This window comes from Mytilus edulis, chromosome 5, assembly GCF_963676685.1.
Source record: "Mytilus edulis chromosome 5, xbMytEdul2.2, whole genome shotgun sequence".
Lineage (NCBI taxonomy): Eukaryota > Metazoa > Mollusca > Bivalvia > Mytilida > Mytilidae > Mytilus > Mytilus edulis.
Window position 1 is genome coordinate 23,251,258 of NC_092348.1, and position 22,314 is coordinate 23,273,571.

The window sequence follows — 22,314 nt, forward strand, 5'->3', positions numbered from 1 at the left end:
GTTCAATTGGATTTTCCTAGGTCTGTCTGTTTGATTTCACATTAAAGGTTAAAACAATGTGCTACTAATCGATTCTACCTGTATAAAAATCAGTTTTTTAAATCGAATCAGTTAATCAAATGGTTTACCCTTGTTTCACTTTTAAATGTTGACATTCTTTTCCTTTTACTACCTGAACACTCCTAGTTCATGTATAATCAATCTCTAGCTAAAGGGTTCAATTGAAGTCAAATTATTCACTTACAAATGAATATTCAATAAATCATTATTAATGTATCTTTTCTTATTTTGACAAGACTAAACCAAACTTGCTCTAAAACAAATCTTTATTTCACTATTTTACTTTCATTATAATGAACAAAAATCTTCTCTTTTTTTCTATATCTTATAAATTCTATTTGATAACAACAAACATTAAATAATAATCAAGTAATAAATAATATAGTATCAATTGTTTTGTTCTTCAAGCTTTAATAACTGAGACAATGATATATGTATCTATTCCAGAATTTCAGTTTTTATTTCACTGTCTTCACAGTCAGATTCCTCCACATAAGAAAACTCCTCTTCATTTACTTCTCCAAGGGCAGATAACCCTTCTGTATCAAAATCATCCTCACTTGTAGCACTTATGATTTCATCATCATCCATTGGTGATAAAGGGTCAACAATTATACCGCCCTCTAGTCTTGTTTCAAGGTTATCTGTTTGGGAGGTTTCATCATTTTCTTTCTTGTCTGAAGAATCTATTTTGCTTTCTTCCTTTTAAAAAAATTATTAAGTAGTCAATTCCATATTATGAAATATGTCGGTTATTGTATATAAAAGTAATAGTAGTTTTTCCAGTCATATTTAACAAATTTAGCTTCTCTTATACTTATATGCATTTGTAAGCATTTATATATCAGATATTCAGAACATATCTTTAGCTTTTGAAATGTTTGAAAATTTATCATATTTTAAAGCAGAATTCTGATAATTGAGGAAAATAAAAAAGTAAATATCTTCATTAATTTACAGGACACAATTAACATGTAAAGACATTAATTGACCAAAATTGTAACAAAACAGTCAAACCTTGTTCTTAATAAAAACAAATATGAGAACTGGTGATTCACTGGTCACATTTTGAATGTATAGAAAACAAACCTGTAGAAAATGTGTTCTCATGTGTTCTTTAACATGACATTTCCTTGTGAATGATTTTCCACACATAGGACATAAGAATGGTTTTATCCCGCCATGAGATCTCATATGTGCTTTTCTGTTCTCCTTTCCTATAAAATAGAGTGAAAAGTTATAATCTACGACGATAAATTTTATTTTCTATTACATTTTTCACTTCTATTTCTGAATTATATAGGGTAAAATTCAACTAAAAATATAGCTCTTCAAGTGTTCAAGTATTTATTCATCTTTGTCTTACAAGTTTTGTGGAATGAGCGTTCCTCGTGAAGTTAATTCCAGGACTGCTGACTTTCTTGATTTTCAGTAAATCCTCAATGGTATTGTGTGCATTTCAAATTCTGTTTTTAGGGATCCTATTAGCATAAATATACATAACCATATATACACAAAATTTGAAAGTTGACTAAATCAAACAATATTTTTTAAGGATTTTTATGGCCATACCTAATTTTTTATGGAAATATGTTAATTGCTTCTGAAAATTTATATTTCTATTAATTTCACTGTTGCCAATGTTTCAAAAGAATATGTGGATCAGCAGTTTCTTTTTATAAGGTACATGTATTCACATATTATGACATTTCATGACAAAATAACAAATTGAATGCAAATATAATTCATAAACATTTCTTGATGCTTTTGTGCTTTTCCCTACAGTCATACAGTATAATGAATTTGGAAGAAGTTTTCAATTTTGTTTTTTACTCAAATGTGCCCTTTTTCTTTGATTAGCATGATATGAAAATCTGTCTTTACACAGGGACTTTCAGCTAATATTTGTCAGATATAACATGGTTTTAATATTTTATTGCAATTGTCCTATTTCATGTATTTGTTCAAGAAAAGATAATTAAAATGTGAAATGATAACCATCAGTATTATCAGAAATAACTTTAAACCAAACTAGCCGCAGTATAAATTGATATCTATGCTTCTCAAAGATTTTGAATGTATATCATGTGTGGTATGAAATGACTAGTTTTTATCTCAAAAGTCACTTTACAAAATGGTCAATATCACCAAGATTGAAACGTACTGGCAAATCTTTTTTGACAGACTGGACACTCATAAGGTTTTTCTCCACTATGTGACCTCATGTGAATGTTTAAGTTCCTGGCCAATGCAAACACCTTCTGACAGACTGGACATGGAAACTTTGACCCTGCAAAAAGAGAATTTAGAATATTTTTTATAGCAAAAGTAGACTTGTGAAGTTTGGAGAGTACCTTCTCAGCAATCATTCATAATGAATTTAACCAATAAAGTAGGAATGTAAATCATGTGACTATGGATATACAAGGACTTGAAATAAGAGTACTATTTCATTATGTAAGAAAATCAGTTTTGAACAGTGAAATTCTTTCATATTTGCCAAAACAAATATAAAATAATAACCCTTTGAACATCATAATTTGCTTTACATATAATCAAAACTGGCAAATACATTACATGAAAAATTACCCTAAACCAGTTACTTCATTGTGGACCAACTCTTCTATCATACTTATAACATTTATAAGAGAAAGAGTTACTTCCCTTTAAATATCTGAACGTGTAAACTCTTACAAGAGATTAAACTGACAATAGGTTTTTCATTCCTATAACTGTAAATCTATATTTTTATTTATCAAAACACATTTTACAAATAAAATAATTCTTACTGGAAGTTTTAAGAATAATATTCCAGACACCAGAAAGAATTCATAAAACATTCAATTGAAATATATACATTTTCAAGTATTTACCAGGTTTGTGTATCCTCATGTGTCCCTGTAAACTACTTGTACAAGCAAATTCTTCTCCACACTCTGTACACTTGTACGTCTTCTTCTCAGTGTTCAAGTCAGCATTGGAATGACTGGAGAAGAAATGTTGCTGTAACCATGCCATGCTGTCAAAGACTTCAGAACAAAGAGAACATTTGTAATTCTGCTCTCGTTTCTCATGGATTTTCTGGTGATTGTTTAAATTGATTTGACTGATAAATTCCTTGTCACATTTATCACATTTAAAGTTGGGAGATTTTACCACCACAGGGTTGGGTGATTTTGATGTTGTTGTGGAATGTTGATACAAGTGATTTTCAAGTTCAGCACTGAAGAAAAACTTCTTGTTACACTCTGAACAATGGTAAAGTCTTGAATCTAAATCATGCTCAAAGGAATGTGCCTGAATTTCTGCTGCATTTTTATAAACCTTTAAACAAACAATGCAGGCATATTCTGAGTTTTGATATGTGTGTTCTATAAGATGACATTGTAATTTTGCTGGTGAATCAAACGGTGTGTTACAAAGCTTACATTCCTGTATATTTCCTTCATTTATCAAATGATGTGTCACATGGGCTTGAATTTCCTCCTCGCTGTTAAAGGATTCATGACATTTTATACACTGGTATCTCTGTTTGTGAGTTTTTGAGTGACGATCTAATTCTTCGTTAGATGAAAATATTAGATTGCAGTCTTTACACTGGTAAGATGATCTGTCACCATGGTAACAGGTTTTACACACAAAATATTGTCCACCATTGCTGTAAATCTTGGATACCAGATTTTCTCGATTATCAAAAGATTTGTAACAGACACAACAAGAGTTTGCTAATGACTTCGTCTGAAAATGATGGTTGCCATGCATCTGTAGTTCTGTCATGGTAACCAAAGTCTGTCGGCAAATTATGCATTGCATGTATGAACTTTGGAATCCATGTTCCTGTGAATGTAAATAAAACTGATCTTCAGTTGCTAAGGGGATTTTACACAATACACATTCATTCCCTTGCTGTATTTTACAGTGGGACAATTTGTGTTCAGCTAAATTTCCATTGGTTTCAAAAACTTCATCACAAATGTTACATTTCAAGTTGCCATTATTCAGGTGTATTTTGGTATGTTTGTCCAAATCATTTCTGTTCTTAAATGTCTGACTACAGTATTTACAAGCTAAATGAAACTTATCATTGACAACAACAACAGGAAGTGACATAGATGTTGATGCAAACGACATCGGAACATCAGTAGGTTCTTGTTTTGGAGCACTTATAATTTCGTCACCATTAGTGATGGGACTCATACATCTGCGTTTATTTGACAATCCATGATCGATAGCCTTATGTTTCATAAGACCAGATTGCTGGGCAAACTTCATATCACATATATTACATGTATGTAACATTTCTGTATTCTTCCAAATTCCTGGCGCTGAACTAGGAGAATACTGTGGAATTTGAACTTCTGACCTTTCTGGTGTTGTCAGGTTTGGTTCTGCTTTAATTTTCAAGGGAGATAATTGCTTATCAGTAGAGTTACTATGTGCATTTTGCATATGAAGATCCAGTAGATATTCCACATGGAATGATTGTTCACACATTGGACAAGGATACAGTTTGTTATGTGTTGTTAAATGACATTGTAGATCCATTTCACTTGTAAAACTTTCCTTACAAAACAAACACCTGCAAAATACATAACTTTTTTATTAGGTTTTTTTTTCACTGCTTTTCAAAAATTAACTTTTAATTAGGTTTTCTTACTATATAAATAAAAATTGCATTTCATTTTTACATGTTATTTGTTGTAAATCATTTTAGAAATTTTAGATACAGAATGATTGCACATTTCTCTTTCTGTTTCTCTTAAAAAGTGTACAATTAGGACTGCTTAAATAAAAGTATCAATAATTTTAGAATTCAACCACAATTCATGGTATTCTAAAACTCCTAAATTTAGGGCATATTAATGTAGTCACATTTATGGCTTCTGCATTTTCTTACCTCATGACCTCGCAAAAACAGTACACATTTCTGTTAACCGCCCAGCAAGAGTCTGCCGCCAGTTGCAGGATTCTCTTGGTGTGTTGAAGACCCATTGGTGCCCTTCAGTTATTTTTTTACTCTGTCATTGTCTGTGGTTGGTTTGTTGTCTCTTCGACATTTTCCACATTTCCAATCTAAATTTTTTTTGTTGACAGTGAATTGTAAAGCTCACCTGTAAGGTTTGGCTACATATAGATGATTGACACCAACATGTACCTCCCATTCTATCTCAGATCGAAACAGAGTCACATTTAGTACATTTATACAGCTTACCTGTAAGGTTTGGCTACATGAAGATGATTGACTCTGACGTGTACCTCCCATTCCATCTCTGATCGGAACACAGAGTCACATTTGGTACATTTATACAGCTTACACTCATTACTGTGTTTAATAGCAAAGTGGACCTGAATGTTTACTTTGGAATCAAATATCTCTTTACATAGTGAACACCTGAAAATATAATTTTTACATTTTGTTTTAAAACCAAAATATGTCTACAATGATAAATGGTTAACATAAGATATAATCTTATTCAGTTCCAAAGCCAACTTATCAGTAAAAAACAAATGTTTATTTTTCTGTTGCAGATTGAGGAAAGAGAATTATCATAATAAAATCTTCAATATATTTCAGAGTTATTTCCCTTAGAATATAAAATAAATTTCTTATCTGATTGTTCCAAATATTTTCACCTGTTCTACAAAATCTTTATGGTAAGAATTAAGAGTAGAATATTATGTGTAAACTTTAATAGGACAAACAATATAATACATGTGTTTCAACTAACATGCTGAAATAAAATATGGTAGGTAAGTAGGTAATATCAATTTATTTTACAAACATTTTTAAGCTGGTTACTACTAGGGAATCAGTCTGACTTTTACAGTGCTAGTTCCAAATTGGCAGAAAATGTGTAAGAGTAGGCACTAAAAATTAGGGTAGGTAGGGTTAGCAGAAACACATGTATTATTTTTTATTGGCCTTACCTGAATAGGTGATGAGCATGGATGTCCATTAAATGTTTCTGGAGCTCGTCAGGTTTAGAGAATAACTTCATACAAGTTGTACACCCATATTCTGTTGTCATACTGAGGAAATGTGTGGATGTATGTTTCTCCAGCTGTTCCTCTGTTGGAAATTGATTTTTACACACTTTACATGTAAACTGCACCATTGCTGAAGAAATGTGTAAATTAACATGGGCCTGAAAATTCTTGATGTCATAAAATGTGGCATTGCAGTGGTCACATGTGATGGACTCTTGGTGTGAGGACCTGTTGTGACTTGGACTCTTTGATAATTGAGGTTCTTTCATGGCTCGCTTGGCATCAGTAGGACTGGATAGATATATACTGCTGGGTGATGGTCTTCTGTCAGACTGGTTTGTGAAAGTTTGATTAGGTGTTCTCAGATGGCTGGCAGTATAAGTTGGAACTTTAATTTCTACTAGTTCAGTAGGTTCCTTTTTGGGAAAATTTAGAAGTGTTTTATCAGGTGTTCTTCTTTCCAGTCTTATATCTTGCTTTATTTTTAAACTTTTATCTTTTTCAGAACCAACAGAGCTTGACCTTGAGCCTGAACTTCCGCTAGAGTTTTTTTCTTTGTAATGTGCAACTTTCTTATGAATAGATAATGACTCAATACTTGAGAAATGTCTGGAGCAGAGTGTACATGGATATTTAATGTCCATGCATGGCTGGTTCTGGTGTACTGCTCTCATGTGTTCATGTAGACTGTACAAGTTATGGTACGGTGCATTACAGTAGTTACATGTGTACACTTCTGTCGATCGTACATTGTGTATACTCTGCATGTGTAACTCCAAAACTTCAAGAGAGTCAAAATCACTACAGAAACAGTAAGGACAGACTAACATATCTTTAGATTTCCCTGGACTCTGGTCCGGATTGTATACAGGGCTTTCTCTATGGCTGACACTCAGGTGATTACAAAGAGCATCATAACTGAAGAAATTTTTCTGACAGACAGGACACTGGTTCCGCCTGTCATTCATGTGACTGGTTTCAACATGCTGGTCTAAAGCTTTCTTCCCCATACATATTTCTCCACAGTAGGTGCACTGGAACACTTTTTCCGCCGGACTACTGTCACAACTATGAACAGACATGTGGGCTTGAAGTTCTGCAGCAGACAGAAAAAACTTGTCACATTTCATACAACGAACTGATTGCAGACTTTCCATGTCACTTTTGTGAATGGCCTGATGAGCTGTCAGTGCTGGACCTGATGTAAAGCCTCGGTTACATAGGTGGCACTGGTATAGCTTAGCACTGTCATGGGTTTTCATGTGACTCTTCAAGTGATCACTCCTAAAAATAGAAATAATGAAAGTGTTATAACATTAAAAGATAACTAGCTTTTTACACAGGGTCATATTTTACAACCAGTAGCAATTTTGTACAATTTAAGATTGTAATTAGAACATATACAAACATTAAAGATTCGAGATGTATGTACACCAATCAAAAGATACTAGTTATATAAGGGAATAGCTAGAAAGCAAAGGATCAGCATTGTTAGTCTTCATCTCAAAGGTTGTTTTCATTTCATATGAGAAAAATCTAAGTGCATGTTACTGGCTGTATATGTGAAGGTGATAAAACTAATGAATTAAGGTAAACAAGTGAAACAATAGCACCCTTCTTTTATCAATCCATCACTTTTGTCTTCATTAACTGGATAAAACCACAAACAATTAATCAGATAATATGTTTGGTTAAGTCTAAAAGAGTCACAACAAGAATGTGTCCTCAGTACACGAATGCCCCACTCGCACTATCATTTTTCTATGTTCAGTGGACCGTGAAATTGGGGTAAAATCTCTAATTTGGCATTAAAATTAGAAAGATCATATCATAGGGAACATGTGTACCAAGTTTGAAGTCGATTGGACTTCAACTTCATCAAAAACTACCTCGACCAAAAACTTTAACCTGAAGCGGGACAGACGGACGAACGAACGGACGAACAGACGCACAGACCAGAAAACATAATGCCCCTCTACTATCGTAGGTGGGGCATAAAAAGAACAATAAGCCCACCTAAAAAGCATATTCTTCAGCTAGGTACATGGTTTAATAGTTTACATACTGGTTTAAATGTCTACAATCCATGCAAATTTGATTGTGAATAAGATGGAATATTATTACCTGTAGTCAATGCATTTCATTTATAATTCTTAGTTCAACTTACTGAAGAGTTGTTCCAAAATGCCTAAAACCATGCTATCTTAAAATACAAATTTAATATTATTCTGATTTAAAGTTTATTTTTAAATTATTTTAGTTTTTGTCTGTCTTCAGAAATCATAATGGTTTTTCACGTGGTTTAAATACATAATCTAACATTCACCTTGCAAATGCAGAAGAACACTGCATACACTTGTACTTCTTGTCTCCTGTATGCATTTTTACGTGTCTGTCACGGCTCCTTTTGTGTCGAAATAATCTTTTACAATAATCGCATTTGAAGGGTAGTTTATCTTCATGTATCTGAAATAAAATAAATAGTTTTTCACAAAACCTGTATAAAATCAAAAAATGAATGTTTTTAAGAAAAAATTAGAAAATTGAAGTTTATTATTTGGATACTCCCTCTTTTTCCTTCTATTCCTATGATCCCTTTACTGGGACCAATCACTACGAAGTTGAAAAATTTAATTTCTGGAAAATAAATTAACCATAGCATCAAATTCATATGAAAACATACATATATAGATATAACAAGGTATCTTTTTCCTGCCTAGGAGTGAATAACAAGGTATCCTAGACCGGATGAAACAGAAATAAATTCTCTGTCCAATGTCAACAAGTTACAGTAAAGTCAAATTGATCAGAGTTGTAGTGTTTTGTTGTTAACTACAGTAAGTAAAGAATGGGATCTTCCTACAAATTATTCCTCTTTTCTTAATCTGAATGCCCTTTTTACTGGTACCAACCATTTTAATGTTAAGGAGAGGGGCAGGGTTTTTATTTAAGTGAACAAACCCCAAAAATTTCATTTGATTTATTTTAAAAACATAAGACTTTTTTAAACATTTTTATCCCAAATTTATGACCATTTAAAGTATTTTCCAAACTTTCATTGATTAAATGATAGGCTGTCTTTACCTTGTTCTTTTTTCAAGGCTTAAATATGATTTTTAGATGAAAAACAACTACGAAAGATTTTTTTTGAGACATGTAAGGGTAATGTCAGAAACACACCTTACCCTTTATTTACCATTGGTGTTGCACAATTTATGTAAAACAAAGTGATCATTGGTAATTTGTCAATTACAATATATTCATTTTATTTCAATTTTTTCCCCAATAATAAACAAAAAATTCAAAAGTTTTGGTTTCTTGTGAGAGGATAATTAGAGACATCAATCATTGCATATACATCCTCTCTTTTAATCAAATCAAACTCTTTTCTATAAATAAATTTTAAGCTAAGCACATCTATTGACATGATTTAAATAGCTCAGATGCTTTTATTACTTTATCAAATATGTATTTCTAATTAGATTTGTTTTTCAATTTCACCAATCAATCAAGTACTTACAGATTTTGATATATCCAAAAACTCAATTAACAAATGTCAAAATCCATAGCAGAGTCCACATAAATGACCAAAAAAAACTTTTTAAAATTCAATCACATCTTTTTCCAAATCATAAGATAAAATTCCTATAAATTAGAAAACATTTAATACAAACTGCTAATTAGACATGTGACACCTATGAACTTTGTTTTTATAATGAGTTTCTCTGATGTGTCACACATTGTTTGTATCAACATGTGTTAAGATATCAAAAAAGGTCATTCATCTAATAATGATAAATCATTATATTAAAATGCTTTATTCAATATGCCATACAGAAAAACCTTTTTTTTTTAGAAATAAAATGAAATGTGATGTACAAATTAATCCGTCAGTTACCCAACCCACTCAATCTGACACAATCAGAAAGAATGATGTATAAGAAAGAAGTACATATTTGAAACAAAATTGTTCCAATTCATAGCTGTAACTTTGTCAAAAAGTAAATATTTAGGTAAATTTAACAAAAAGTACATATTTAGGTAAATTTGGTATCAAATGAAAGCTTACAAACTTAATATCAATGTAGAACCCTTGTTAAAACTTTTAAAAAATATTAAAACAAATATACATAATTTAAATAGTAGGCATATTTGTTAAGATCAGAAGTATATGTGTTTGTCCTACCAAATTTTTGAGAACAAGTACTGTCTAATAGCAATTAAAGGTATGCTGAACATTTAAGAACAATTCAAGCATGTTAAGATAAGGTATAGTTTTGACATGAATGACTGTCACTTAATTTTAACTTAACAAATTCATGTAGTAATAAAATTGAGAATGGAAATGGAAACAACCGAACAAAGAGTAGACATCAGCTGAAGGTCACCAATGTGTCTTTAACACACAGAGAAAATCCTGCACCCAGAAGTGGTCATCAGCTGGCCGCTAAATAAAATGGTGTACTAGTTCAGTGAAAATGGACGTCACACTAAACTCCAAAATATCTAATGAATGCTTAAAATTTACAGAATTCAACATAGAAGGCAAAGGGTTATAAATGAGTGGTTTTATTCCAGAACAATCATAAAGTACAGAGCAGCTGTTGTTTAACCAATGTGTTGTCATTCACTGATGGTGAGGAAATAAACCTACTGGAGTCAGATGTATCTCACCATCCTGTTACAGAATCAAGACAACAAAATCTATAATCCCTAAAATCCCACTGTTACTCATACCAGCAATGTTGTAAATGTATCTGCCCTTAATCTGAACTCTTAGTTGACTTTGGCAAAGCATTGACACGAATCAGGAAGGTTCATTTTGACATGCAAATATACTCTTTAAAAATATCCCAAATCAAACAAAAAAATTGGATAATTTCTAACCAAGGTAAATTCTGAATATAACTTATCATAGTCAAGGTAAATTCTGATACCGACTATTCAGAGATAAGGTAAATTCTGATACCCACTTATCAGAGCCAAGGTAATTTCTGATACCCACTTATCAGAGGCAAGGTAAATTCTGATACTGACTAATAAGACCCAAGGTAAATTCTGATACTCACTAATAAGAGCCAAAGTAAATTCTGATACTGACTAATAAGACCCAAGGTAAATTCTGATACTAAATAATCTAAGGCAAGGTAAATTCTGATTCTGACTTAACAGAGCCAGGGAAGGTAAACTCTGATACTGACTAACCTAAGGCAAGTTGAATTCTGATACTACCTAATCAGAGCAAAGGTAAATTCTGACACTAACTAATTTGAGGCAAGTTATATTCTAACTTTACAAGGTAGCATGATTTCTTCCATATATTACCTGTTCATGTATTTTCAGGTAAGAGAGCCTGGGGAAAGCTTTTGTACAGAACTGACACCCATAGGGATTATTCTCCGATACCACATCTGCCCCTGGAACCTGTTCTGGGGTGAAGTCTTCTTCCATGGCCTCATCATCACCAGAGAGATCCTCTCCATTGTCAAGATCAGTAGAATCCACAGAGTCATGCTCCTGTTTGTTTTCTTCAAATCCGTCTGTATGCCAGCTGTTCCTCTCTGACAGGTTACCTAAAATATAATTTCTGTCTGGTTACCAACATGTTTATATAATTTTAATGTGTTATTACAATAGTGTGTCAAAGTTGTCTATAACTGTATTAATATTCAGTGCACAAATTTTCATTTTCTTGAAAAATGTACAATCATTTAAAAATGTTTAAGAATATCATATAGATTTTTTAAAGTATTCAATTTATGAATTTGATCCTGAAAGTGAAATGAAAAGGGGAATTTACCCTATCTCTTTGAAATTGACCAATTAGAATTAAGAGTAACTATACTTGCATTGCTGTTATTTATCCAATCAAAATGAAATACAGAACTTGTACAATGCTATAATCAATTGTATTCTTTTTCTAAGTTTCTTTTTGGTTTTGCCAAGAAAAGAAAAACAACTTTTGGTGCAATATGGTTTGAGTAAATGTGAAGTAAGACTTTTGTTTAACTTTGGCTTTTATAACTTTTCATGATTTTTCTACATTTGTCACAATGTTCTGATATATAGGTCTGATTTGTTTTCATGGTTTTATTATAAAACGCCAGCAAATAGCCTCTGGGTGTGGGACTTTTTCCCTGTGTGGAAAACCCATTGGTGGCCTTGTGCTGTTTCCAACTCTTTGGTCAGGTTATTGTCTCTTTGACACACTTCCCATTTCAATTCTCGATTTTATTACATTCAAAATATCTACAACACATTTATTAACAGAGAAAAACAGACTAAAAACCAAATTTTGAACAATAAATTTTAAGTGAAACCCCTTGTGTCATAGAAACATTATCTGTTTTTTGCTAATAGCTTTTGATATTCATACATCAATGTTCCAAAACTACCACAGGGATTTTAACATTCACAGATTTTACTTAACTAATCTCATCCAAAATATTACACTTTCATAAAATAAGGAATAATGGTATTGGAATTCTTGGCTATGATCAGTCCATGATGAACTATTACTATCCAAGCGAGAATACCAAATCTTGATTGATACATAGCCATAGTAAGGTCTTGTTGTGGTAATTATTTTTCTATTCCTTTGAGAAATATAAAATTACTTGAAGAAATTTCAGCATCCTGTTTTTCTTGTACTTCTGGGAATTTTAGAATGTATTGTTTTGTGATTCTTTCCTTTGACATCATGCAGTTGGGCTATTAAAGCATCTATTCCCCATAACCATTAAGCTTACCATTAAGATCTATTGGCAAAAAAAATCAAGAGTTTGCTCAAGTCTGTTTATCACAACTCCATATTAAAGTTGTCCCCACCACCCTCCCTTATGACGATTAGTTCTTAAGTTCTGACATTAAGTTTAAAACAAAAAGGTGTCCATAGTACACAGATGCCCTACTCACACTATAATTTGCTATGTTCAGTGGAACGTGAAATTGGGGTCAAAACTCTAATTTGGCATTAAAATTCCAAAGATCATATCATAGGAAACATGTGTACTATGTTAAAAATTGATTGGATTTCAACCTTATCAAAAACTACCTTGACCAAAAACTTTAACCTGAAGTGGGACAGATGGACGAAAAGAATGACGAACAAACAAACAAGCAGACAAATGAACGAATGAAACAACAGACACACAGATCAAACAAGAATGTGTTCCCAGTACACTGATGCCCAACTCACATTAATATTTTTTATGTTCAATGGACCTTAAAATTGGGGTAAAACCTCTAATTTTGCATTACAATTAGAAAGATCATATCATAGGGAACATGCGTACTTAGTTTCAAGTTGATTGGACTTCCAACTTCATCAAAAACTATCTCGACCAAAAACGTTAACCTGAAGCTGGACAGACAGATATACGGACAGACGGACGCACAGACCAGAAAACATAATGCCCCTCTACTATCGTAGGTGGGGCATAAAAACATATTGCCCCTAGGTGGGGCGTAAAATAGAAATGTAAAATACATCCATTATTGACCTGTAGGTTACTTTGTAGTCTATCTTCTTTTAGAGAAGGTGATGTTGGTGGTTGGTGGGGCTTCAATAATTTTGGTGATTCCGGAATGTTTTCCTTATTATGAAACATGTGCACTTCTCAATGATTCTATAAACCAAACATGCTCAACACTCAGTAACTGTAAAGTTGAAGAAATAATCATTATAAAGATGATGTCAAGGTCATGTCAACCCTATCAGATGTACATAAAACTTTTAAAAAACAAAGATTCTACCAATCAAATATAGTTGACCATGATTTAGAGTGACTCAGTGCACAAGATCATAAAATCAATGAAATGTGGTCAATGCCAAGTGAACCCTATTAGAAAGATGTATGTACCATACAAAAAGCCAAAGACTAATTAAAAAATCACCAATTCCTGACTGAAAGTAAAATACGTACTTAACCACATGTCATCTTGATCACTAACAGAGAATATAAGGTCAAGGCAACTTCCCAACCATTCATCCTGATCATTGACCTAGAACATAAGGTGAAGGCTAGGGGAATGTTTCACCTGAGAGAAGACATCAAACTTTAAATTAATCACTAAAGTGATGTTAAATTAGGGTGATTCCAATGAATCATGAAACTAAGGTCAAGTTCAAAAAAACTTGACCTCATTTCATGATCCATTGATCCAGAGTTCAATTTCATCATGAATGGAAAAGAAATTGTGTGGTTCATGAAGAGATAAATGCAAAAATGTCATACATACACTCTGACTTAACAATACACACAGCAAAGGAACAGTATGGGTTTGAGCACAATTTTTGGTTTTGGTTAGCCAAAGTTGCTCAGTTTTCCCTATGTACTTTATGAAAAATAAGAAAACATGTTGGCTACACAATATGATTGTATGTTATCTCTATTACCCAAAGATTTTATCCCTTTTTGCAAAAAATCAGACATTGTGGCCTAGTATTTTAGAATAAATTTAATTAATTGGAAGCATCAACATGATTAAGAAACTACTGATGTTTGATTTTAAGAAAGTATATGTGTTATCTCCCTTTATACAATGAAATATTGGTTTGCTTTTAAAGAATTTCAATATTTTAATAATTCATATAACAAGACTTTTTTTCTCTTTTGTTAAAACAAAATTCAATAAGAATATAATCCAGTGTGGACACAGATGAATGTTATATCTGACATGAACCAGTTTGAAACTTGTATGAGCAGAAACATGGCTTGGCCCTTGCAGAGCATGCCCAGCAATACTACATGTTATCTTTGTATAATGCAAAGCTTCAGAAAATTCATTAGTTCTGACAATGATAACATGACACCAAAAAATAAAATGGAGTTTAAAATTCAAATCCATTGCATATATAGTCCTCCTTTTTTCTTATGATACCAAAAAGGATAGACATACCAGCTAACTAATATCATTTTATTTATCATAATAGTATCTTTACATTTTCTGACAATCCTTGTTTTTTTCATAATTCTCAAGAGAATTAAAAATTCTTCAATTTTACTTCCATACGGTAATTGTAATTGTACATTTAAATAAGAAGTTTACCGAACCTTGTATTAAGATTAGTCTGCAATGAATTAAAAATAGTCGTGAGATTTTAGACTTCGATTTTAAGTAAGTGGAGTTCTGCCGAGGTAATTATTTCTACAGCTCTCGAGGGAAATATCGAATGACGAAAAGAAATTACTGCATCCCTGTTTACTGATACCCTTGTGATTTGAATAATGTATTCTACTTTAGTTGTTCTTCCTTTGACTTTAACTACAATATTCCCTGTAGGAAATAGAATGCCATTAAAATCTAGCTGAATCAGCCAAAGTCTAACAGGATTCTGCACTCAGACTTTTATCATTGTGATCAGGCATACTTTATGAGAAGTGAAAAGAAAAACCATAATATACAACAGTGGGTTTTTTTTACAAAAAAATCTAAACTCCAAAAGTTTATCGTAATTTATACTGAAATATTCATGATTTACCAGTGTTTTTTCCTTTAAGATTTTTTGTTATAAAAGGCACAATGCTTTATATACTACAGAACTTATTGTAAACATATTCTTGCTACACAAAGGATGCAGGTATTATTTTTCTTACTTAATTATTTTGCCCATTTTTGAACTCAATAGAAAGAGAAAAGAAATTTCTATATACTCTATTTTTACTCCTACTCCCAAGATTTTAAAGAGGTGAACACTTGTAACATAACATACTTATGCATAGAAACAGCGATTTAATTCATCTGAACATAGCTTTTGTAAACCCTCATTAAATTCAGGTTTACACAGGAATATGTGCTTTAAATTTAAATCGATTTCATGTAAAAATCTACGAAAAAAGTTCAATAATTTAACTAATTTCATCAATAAAAGAATTCACTTGGATTTAAATGACACGCCATGTTGTAAAATTTGATCGGCAAAATCTCTTTATCCAACTGATAGATGTAACCTTTTCAGTCCATAATTTAAAACCACCCATCGCCTTTCATTTCCCACTAGAAAACATTTTGTGGTGTAGCGTAATTAAACCCACTGTGTTACGTTCTCAATGCTATTTTAGTATGTGAAACAGGATGCCCAAAAGTCGTATATTTTATTCCATAAAGCAACCTAATTGCATCGTGGTAGAGAATAGCGAAGACGACCTGCTGTTTCTTGAATGAGAATCGTACCAGGAGCTCAAAGTTATGTTCTGTCTAATTCTACTGCATGACAAAATACCACCAGGAGATATTTATGTCATGAAACATCCTGCCTCGGAGCTTTCAATGTTCATTTCTTTGTATGACAATAAAAATGTATTTCTATATATGGTAATACTTTTCACTGTGATGATAATATTTCAAGTAAAGGTCTGAAGTTTTAGCAACTGAACGACAAAGATAATCTACCAAATCTTGGTATAAAATATATTTGATAGTAGACATTCATCTTATCTTTTTCAATGTTCAATTCATATTTTTAGGTTGTTTTTATACTAAAGATTTTTCAATTCTATAAATTATTGAGATACATTTTTCTTTAATAGAAAAATTTATTGACATTCCATTCTATTCAACATACAACTATTCATCTGTCTATTAATTAACAAAGGGGAATAACTCTAAAAAAAAAAAAAAACTATCAATCACCAAGCTTATCTTTCTGATTCAAACATAGACTTATGCACTCAAGATTGTAAAATATGCATAAATATTAAAAGGAAAATTTTAGAAATAATTGTCCTCTTCAAAAATATGAATTGAACCAGGCACGGATCATTTATGGATGATCAATGCATTTGAATGGGGACATGTAATTGGACCCCCCCCCTTTTGTCCTGGGTTAGGAAACCCCTTTTTTTAAGCTGGATCCACCCCTGTGAACAATGAACATTCCACTTAATTACTAAATAAGAAAAGTTGTCTAAAGATTCCTTGTACTAAGCATAAACCAAATACCAAACCAAAAAGAAAAAAGAAAAAAAATGATTAGTGACCTTGACCTTTGATGTTTTGACCTAAAATCCATAGGTTTTCTACATGTAAGTCATATTTACTGGAAGTTTATGCACACAGCAAACAATGTCATAAAAAAAATTCCAAACAAATTTCAGTTAACTTCTACTTTTGCAAACCATGATAATACACAACAAAACCAAGACAACATATGGAAGAATGCAACATTCCAAACTTACAAATGGTTTTCAGTTTTTAAAGATATGGAATTTTCAGGAAGAGGTTATAAATGCTTTTAACAGAATCTCATTATATTATTAAAAGTTGGTCAAGTATCACAAATTAACATGTCTTGTGGTTTTTGTCTGATTATTCATTTTATAATTTTTGGCCTTATTTCAGAAAAAGTATGTACTTGACTTAAGCAATTATGTACAACACAGTAACATGATATTAGTATCTGATGAAGAGGAGAATAGATAAAACTTGACCTCAACCTAAAAACAATTAAACTCAATTCTGTGCTTCTTGTCAAGCGAAATTTCCAAATATTTTTCTTCTGTGGTTCTTTTAAAATTTGTGTATAGAAACTTTGTGACTGATGCAGTAAAGAAATATACATGTATATATATTCCATTCAGGGGCGGATCCAGCCATTTTTAAAAGGGGGGGTTCCTAACCCACTACAAAGGGGGGTTCCAATTACATGTCCCCATTCAAATGCATTGATCATCAAAAAAAAAGGGGGGGGTTCCAACCCCCGGAAACCCCCCTTCTGGATCCGCGCCTGAATTAAACCATTTTTGTTCATAAGGACTGTCAGTTATAAGTAAGCCAGAACAATATCAGAACAAAATGTCACTTCCAGACGTCATGTACATATTTCATAACCCATTGGGAGCCCCATAACACTTGGAATTCTATTGATTCAACTGATCTCACTAGGGATTTACAATGTTTTCACTGATGAACTTAAGGAACCCCTGGGGATTCATTTACATCAGGATGGTATAGAGACGTGTCAATGGAACTTAAAACTACAAAGAAATAATTAACTGCATTAATAATAACAATCCCAGAGGTTCTAGGCAGTAACATAAAAATAACATTTATTATTAAATTTTAAACCCTCCTATGCTAAAATTTAATTGTATGTTTCTTATAAAATAATTATTTTTATCATATATTTATTCTAATATTTATTTTAGTATTTGGATTGTTCGAAACTAGAGCATATGCTAATATAGTCTTTTATTAGTATCAATTTTAATCTATTAGGGTTCAGGTCACTTCAGGGTATAAAAATATCCAATCCAAATGAATCAATGTTAAAATTTGTACTTTATTTAATTTTATAATATTAAACTGTCAAACAAAATACTACACTCCTTGATTGACAAAAATTGAAAAGGTATCCTTTCCAATAGTTAAAATAAAGAAAACACATTTATCTAAAACACTTAATAATATAATATAACTTCACCTTTACTTTTTAATAATCATGGGATAATAGTTTCACAAAATGTTAAAACTGATAAAAACCGACATGCATCAAAATTGATTATACCTATCGTGGGGATTTGATTAAACCTTATACTGACTTAGGTTTCCTAAGTTACCACGGAATACAGCTGGGTATTGTTCTATCGGGTTTAACACTCCACTGGTACGCTAATTAAATAAACCAGCAGGGGTCCCCTGGTGGAAACATGCCAAACTATTTTCAATATCTTTATACCTGTTAGCCTTACACATCAAACTGTGAAATAGATCTACGTTAAAATGACATCTTCACATTTTTTATCAATTTCATGCTAAGATCTATAGGAAATATTTCTTATTCCAAGTTTCAGTTCAGTAAAATATAGGACAGGAAAAAACTTGTACCTGTTAAGGAAGTTTCTAGTTTTTTCTTTTCATGAAAAAGTAAACTAAAGGAAATTGGTGGGTTTTTTTTATTTCAAAGAGAGATGACAGGATAAACTCAGGGATGTTGTAAAAAACAACTTTCTCTATTTCATAGGTATAGCCTCTTGCAGATTTTTTCTAGTAAGCATTGTCAAAGTGCTAAGTTCACATGATCTAAGATTATTCTTTTATAAAATACTTTATAATAACTTTGTTAAATACATCAAGTTTTTGATAGGTAGTTGGGGACAAATTCTCCATTTTTTACAATTAACTAAGCTTTCAATGTGTTTCATATTTTGACTAAGGTAAAAGTTGGGCTTCTTGTTGAGTGATTCAAGCTTTGTATTTATCCAAAGTTGAAATGCATTTGGTTTTTTTAAAAGATCGAAAGACAGTAATTGCTCTCTTTGTGATCTGCAATCTATCTGTTCAAAACTGACTAGAACACAGTACTATATAACACCATGGCAATATTTCACAAAACAAAAGACAATGCATCACGATCATAAACTTGCAGTACGTATCATTCATAGCTCACAGGCCATGTTCTTTCTATTCCATGAGGAACTCAAATTTTAAACTTTTACATAAAACTCATTAGCAAAGTTATCATCCAGGAAGTTTAACATATAAACAATTGAATGCTTCATGTTTTCATAAATATTTTTCTTCCCAAAGGACACGGTATATTCAAAGACTTAAGAAGGGTTTTAGTTCTGTTGTCCTAAGAGAACATTGGGAATAAGAAAGATAATACTGTGATTTTAGAATATTCATATGTGCTACTGATATACTAATGAATGCATGTCAAAGGAGAAAAAACGTTGTTATTTAGGAAAAACCACTGATTCATATCTGCATGTTCAATGCTTATAACTAAACATTGTATTTGTTGCAAGTTTTTAACAAACCATACAGTGACCTATAGCTGTTAATTTCTGTGTCATTTGGTCTCTTGTAGAAAGTTGGCAAACATACCACATCTTTTTTTTTATATATAATTGTCTGAGTTGATTTATGGTCAAGTAAAATTGAGAATGGAAATGGGGAATGTGTCAAAGAGACAACAACTCGACCAAATAAAAAACAACAGCAGAGGGTCACCAACAGGTCTTCAATGTAGCAAGAAATTCCCGCACCCGGAGGCGTCCTTCAGCGGGCCCCTAAACAAATATATACTAGTCCAGTGATAATGAACGCCATACTAATTTCCAAATTGTACACAAGAAACTAAAATTAAAATAATACAAGACTAACAAAGGCCAGAGGCTCCTGACTTGGGACAGGCGCAAAAATGCGGCGGGGTTAAACATGTTTGTGAGATCTCAACCCTCCCCCTATACCTCTAACCAATGTAGTAAAGTAAACGCATAACAATACGCAAGTAGCATTAAATGTCCTATGTCACAGATTTTGCTACAATTTTGAATACAACTTTGGCTTTCTGAAATTTAACTGAAAATTGAAAAAAATGTAGTTATAACTTTTAATTTCGGAAATACTAGTGATTGAAAAATGTTCAAGAGTGGTAACTATTTTGTATCGAAAGCACATTAAATAGGCAAAAGAACAATCTTAAGTTTGTCTTTAAATCATTAAATCTTTAACGTCAAATCTTTCTATTTTTCTTATATAACTATAGGTTGTTGGTACATAAATTTACGTTTTAATGATGTAAAATAATAATAGCGTCATAGCCCAACTATTCACCGACAATACAATATGAGTTCATGTGGTTCTGACATTGCCCAATTTCTTACCAGTGAGACAATATGTGTTCTTGAACTTCATGGCCCAACTTCTTATAATCAAAACAATATTTAGGCTAAATAACTCACCAACAAAACAATGTGTGTTCCTGGGGTACATGGCAAAATTATTAACCAGTGACACAATATATGACCATAAGGCTCTCAGCCCAAGTACTCAACAGTAAGACAATATGTGTTCCAGTGGTCCATGGCCAAAGTACTCTACAGTAAAACAATATGTGTTCCTGATCTATGACCCACTTCCTTACCAGAGAGACAATATATGGTCTTGTGGTCCAGGCACAATTTCTCACCAGTAAGACAATGTGTTCCTGGCCTAATTTCCCACCAGGAAGACAATATGTGTTCTAGTGTTCCGAGGCCAAATTACTTACCAGTTAGCCAAATTGTGTCTGTGTAGTTCCTGGTCAAATTACTCTCCAGTACAACAAAATATGTTCCTATTGTCTATTAATTGCCCAATTACTCACTAATGAGACAATATGTGGTTCTGTGGTTAATGTGCAAATTACTCTACAGTTAGACAATTTGCCTCTGTGGTTCATGGACAAATGTCTAATACTCACCACTAAGACAATCCATATTCCTGTGATCCATGAACTGGTCCATGCTGGTAAAACTGTCCCCACACAGATCACAATTATAGTGGGATGGTGTGTCCATGGAGACAACCACTTGGTCTGCTTCTTCATCACACATAACTTTCTTATCATCACATTCTTCTGTGGAAAAATATATTTAAAATAATTGACTCAGTGAGTATTCAGAAATAAAACACATTATGGGACCATAAATGTTCTGACGATTCTGATTGGACCATGCTTAGGTTCCATAGCTACTGAGATGGTCCGATAATATACAATGACAGAAATTAAATTCCTCTTATTATATGTAATTTATGTTGAAATGTTATAACAAGAGAAGCCTCAGTAGCAAGTGGTCTAAGTATTTCATCTACAGTATCACTAGCTTGGCAACACTGAGTTTGTGAGTTCCAACCATGCCAGGTCAGTTTTGCTAGTTTTCCTGTTGAAGTTAGTAGTTTTCTTTAACCACTCCTTCGCAAATAAAAGCTAGCTACCAATTCAAGATATATCCTTAAATGCTGAAAGTGATGTTTAACACTAACATTTACTCATTCAATAACAGAACATGAAAAATGGAATACATTTAAAATTCATCCTTACGAAAATGAGATGTGTCAATATTATACAAACCATTTACATACCAAATAGCAATGAATACCATCATTTGTTTCTTATAAACTGACCTAATCACATTCTTTGACAATTGTTAATGCACAGACACTAACATCAGAAACAGCATGCATAAATCTTACTTTTACATCAAAGACATGACATATACATGTATAATAAAAGATAATATTATAAATATAACAATAACTTTCTGCTTGATTGACTGATTAATAGTTTTAAATGCAAAAAATCCTTTTTACAAAAAGATGATTGACCTTAAAAGTTCCATTACTATAAAGAATAAAAAACAAGAATGTGTCCATAGTACACGAATGCCCCACTCGCACTATCATTTTCTCAGTTCAGTGGACCGTGAAATTGGGGTCAAAACTTTAATTTGGAATTAAAATTAGAAAGATCATATCATAGGGAACATGTGTACTAAG

At 32.1% G+C, this 22,314-nt stretch overlaps 1 protein-coding gene across 2 annotated transcripts in view; it reads right to left on the bottom strand.

Moving 5' to 3' along the window:
- Positions 1-315: 315 nt before the first annotated feature.
- The window catches only part of LOC139523203 (zinc finger protein 423-like), a 31,552-nt gene continuing 9,553 nt past the window's right edge, over positions 316-22,314 (bottom strand). For both annotated transcript variants that reach the window (XM_071317023.1, XM_071317024.1), the window contains 9 exons: positions 21,239-21,394; positions 11,374-11,621; positions 8,375-8,514; positions 5,989-7,332; positions 5,273-5,452; positions 2,934-4,639; positions 2,225-2,350; positions 1,150-1,277; positions 316-762 (listed from right to left, as the gene is read on the bottom strand). In XM_071317023.1, the coding sequence (XP_071173124.1) occupies positions 499-762; positions 1,150-1,277; positions 2,225-2,350; positions 2,934-4,639; positions 5,273-5,452; positions 5,989-7,332; positions 8,375-8,514; positions 11,374-11,621; positions 21,239-21,394 (4,292 nt within the window). In that variant the 3' untranslated portion in view covers positions 316-498. The remainder of the gene's footprint in view (positions 763-1,149; positions 1,278-2,224; positions 2,351-2,933; positions 4,640-5,272; positions 5,453-5,988; positions 7,333-8,374; positions 8,515-11,373; positions 11,622-21,238; positions 21,395-22,314) is intronic.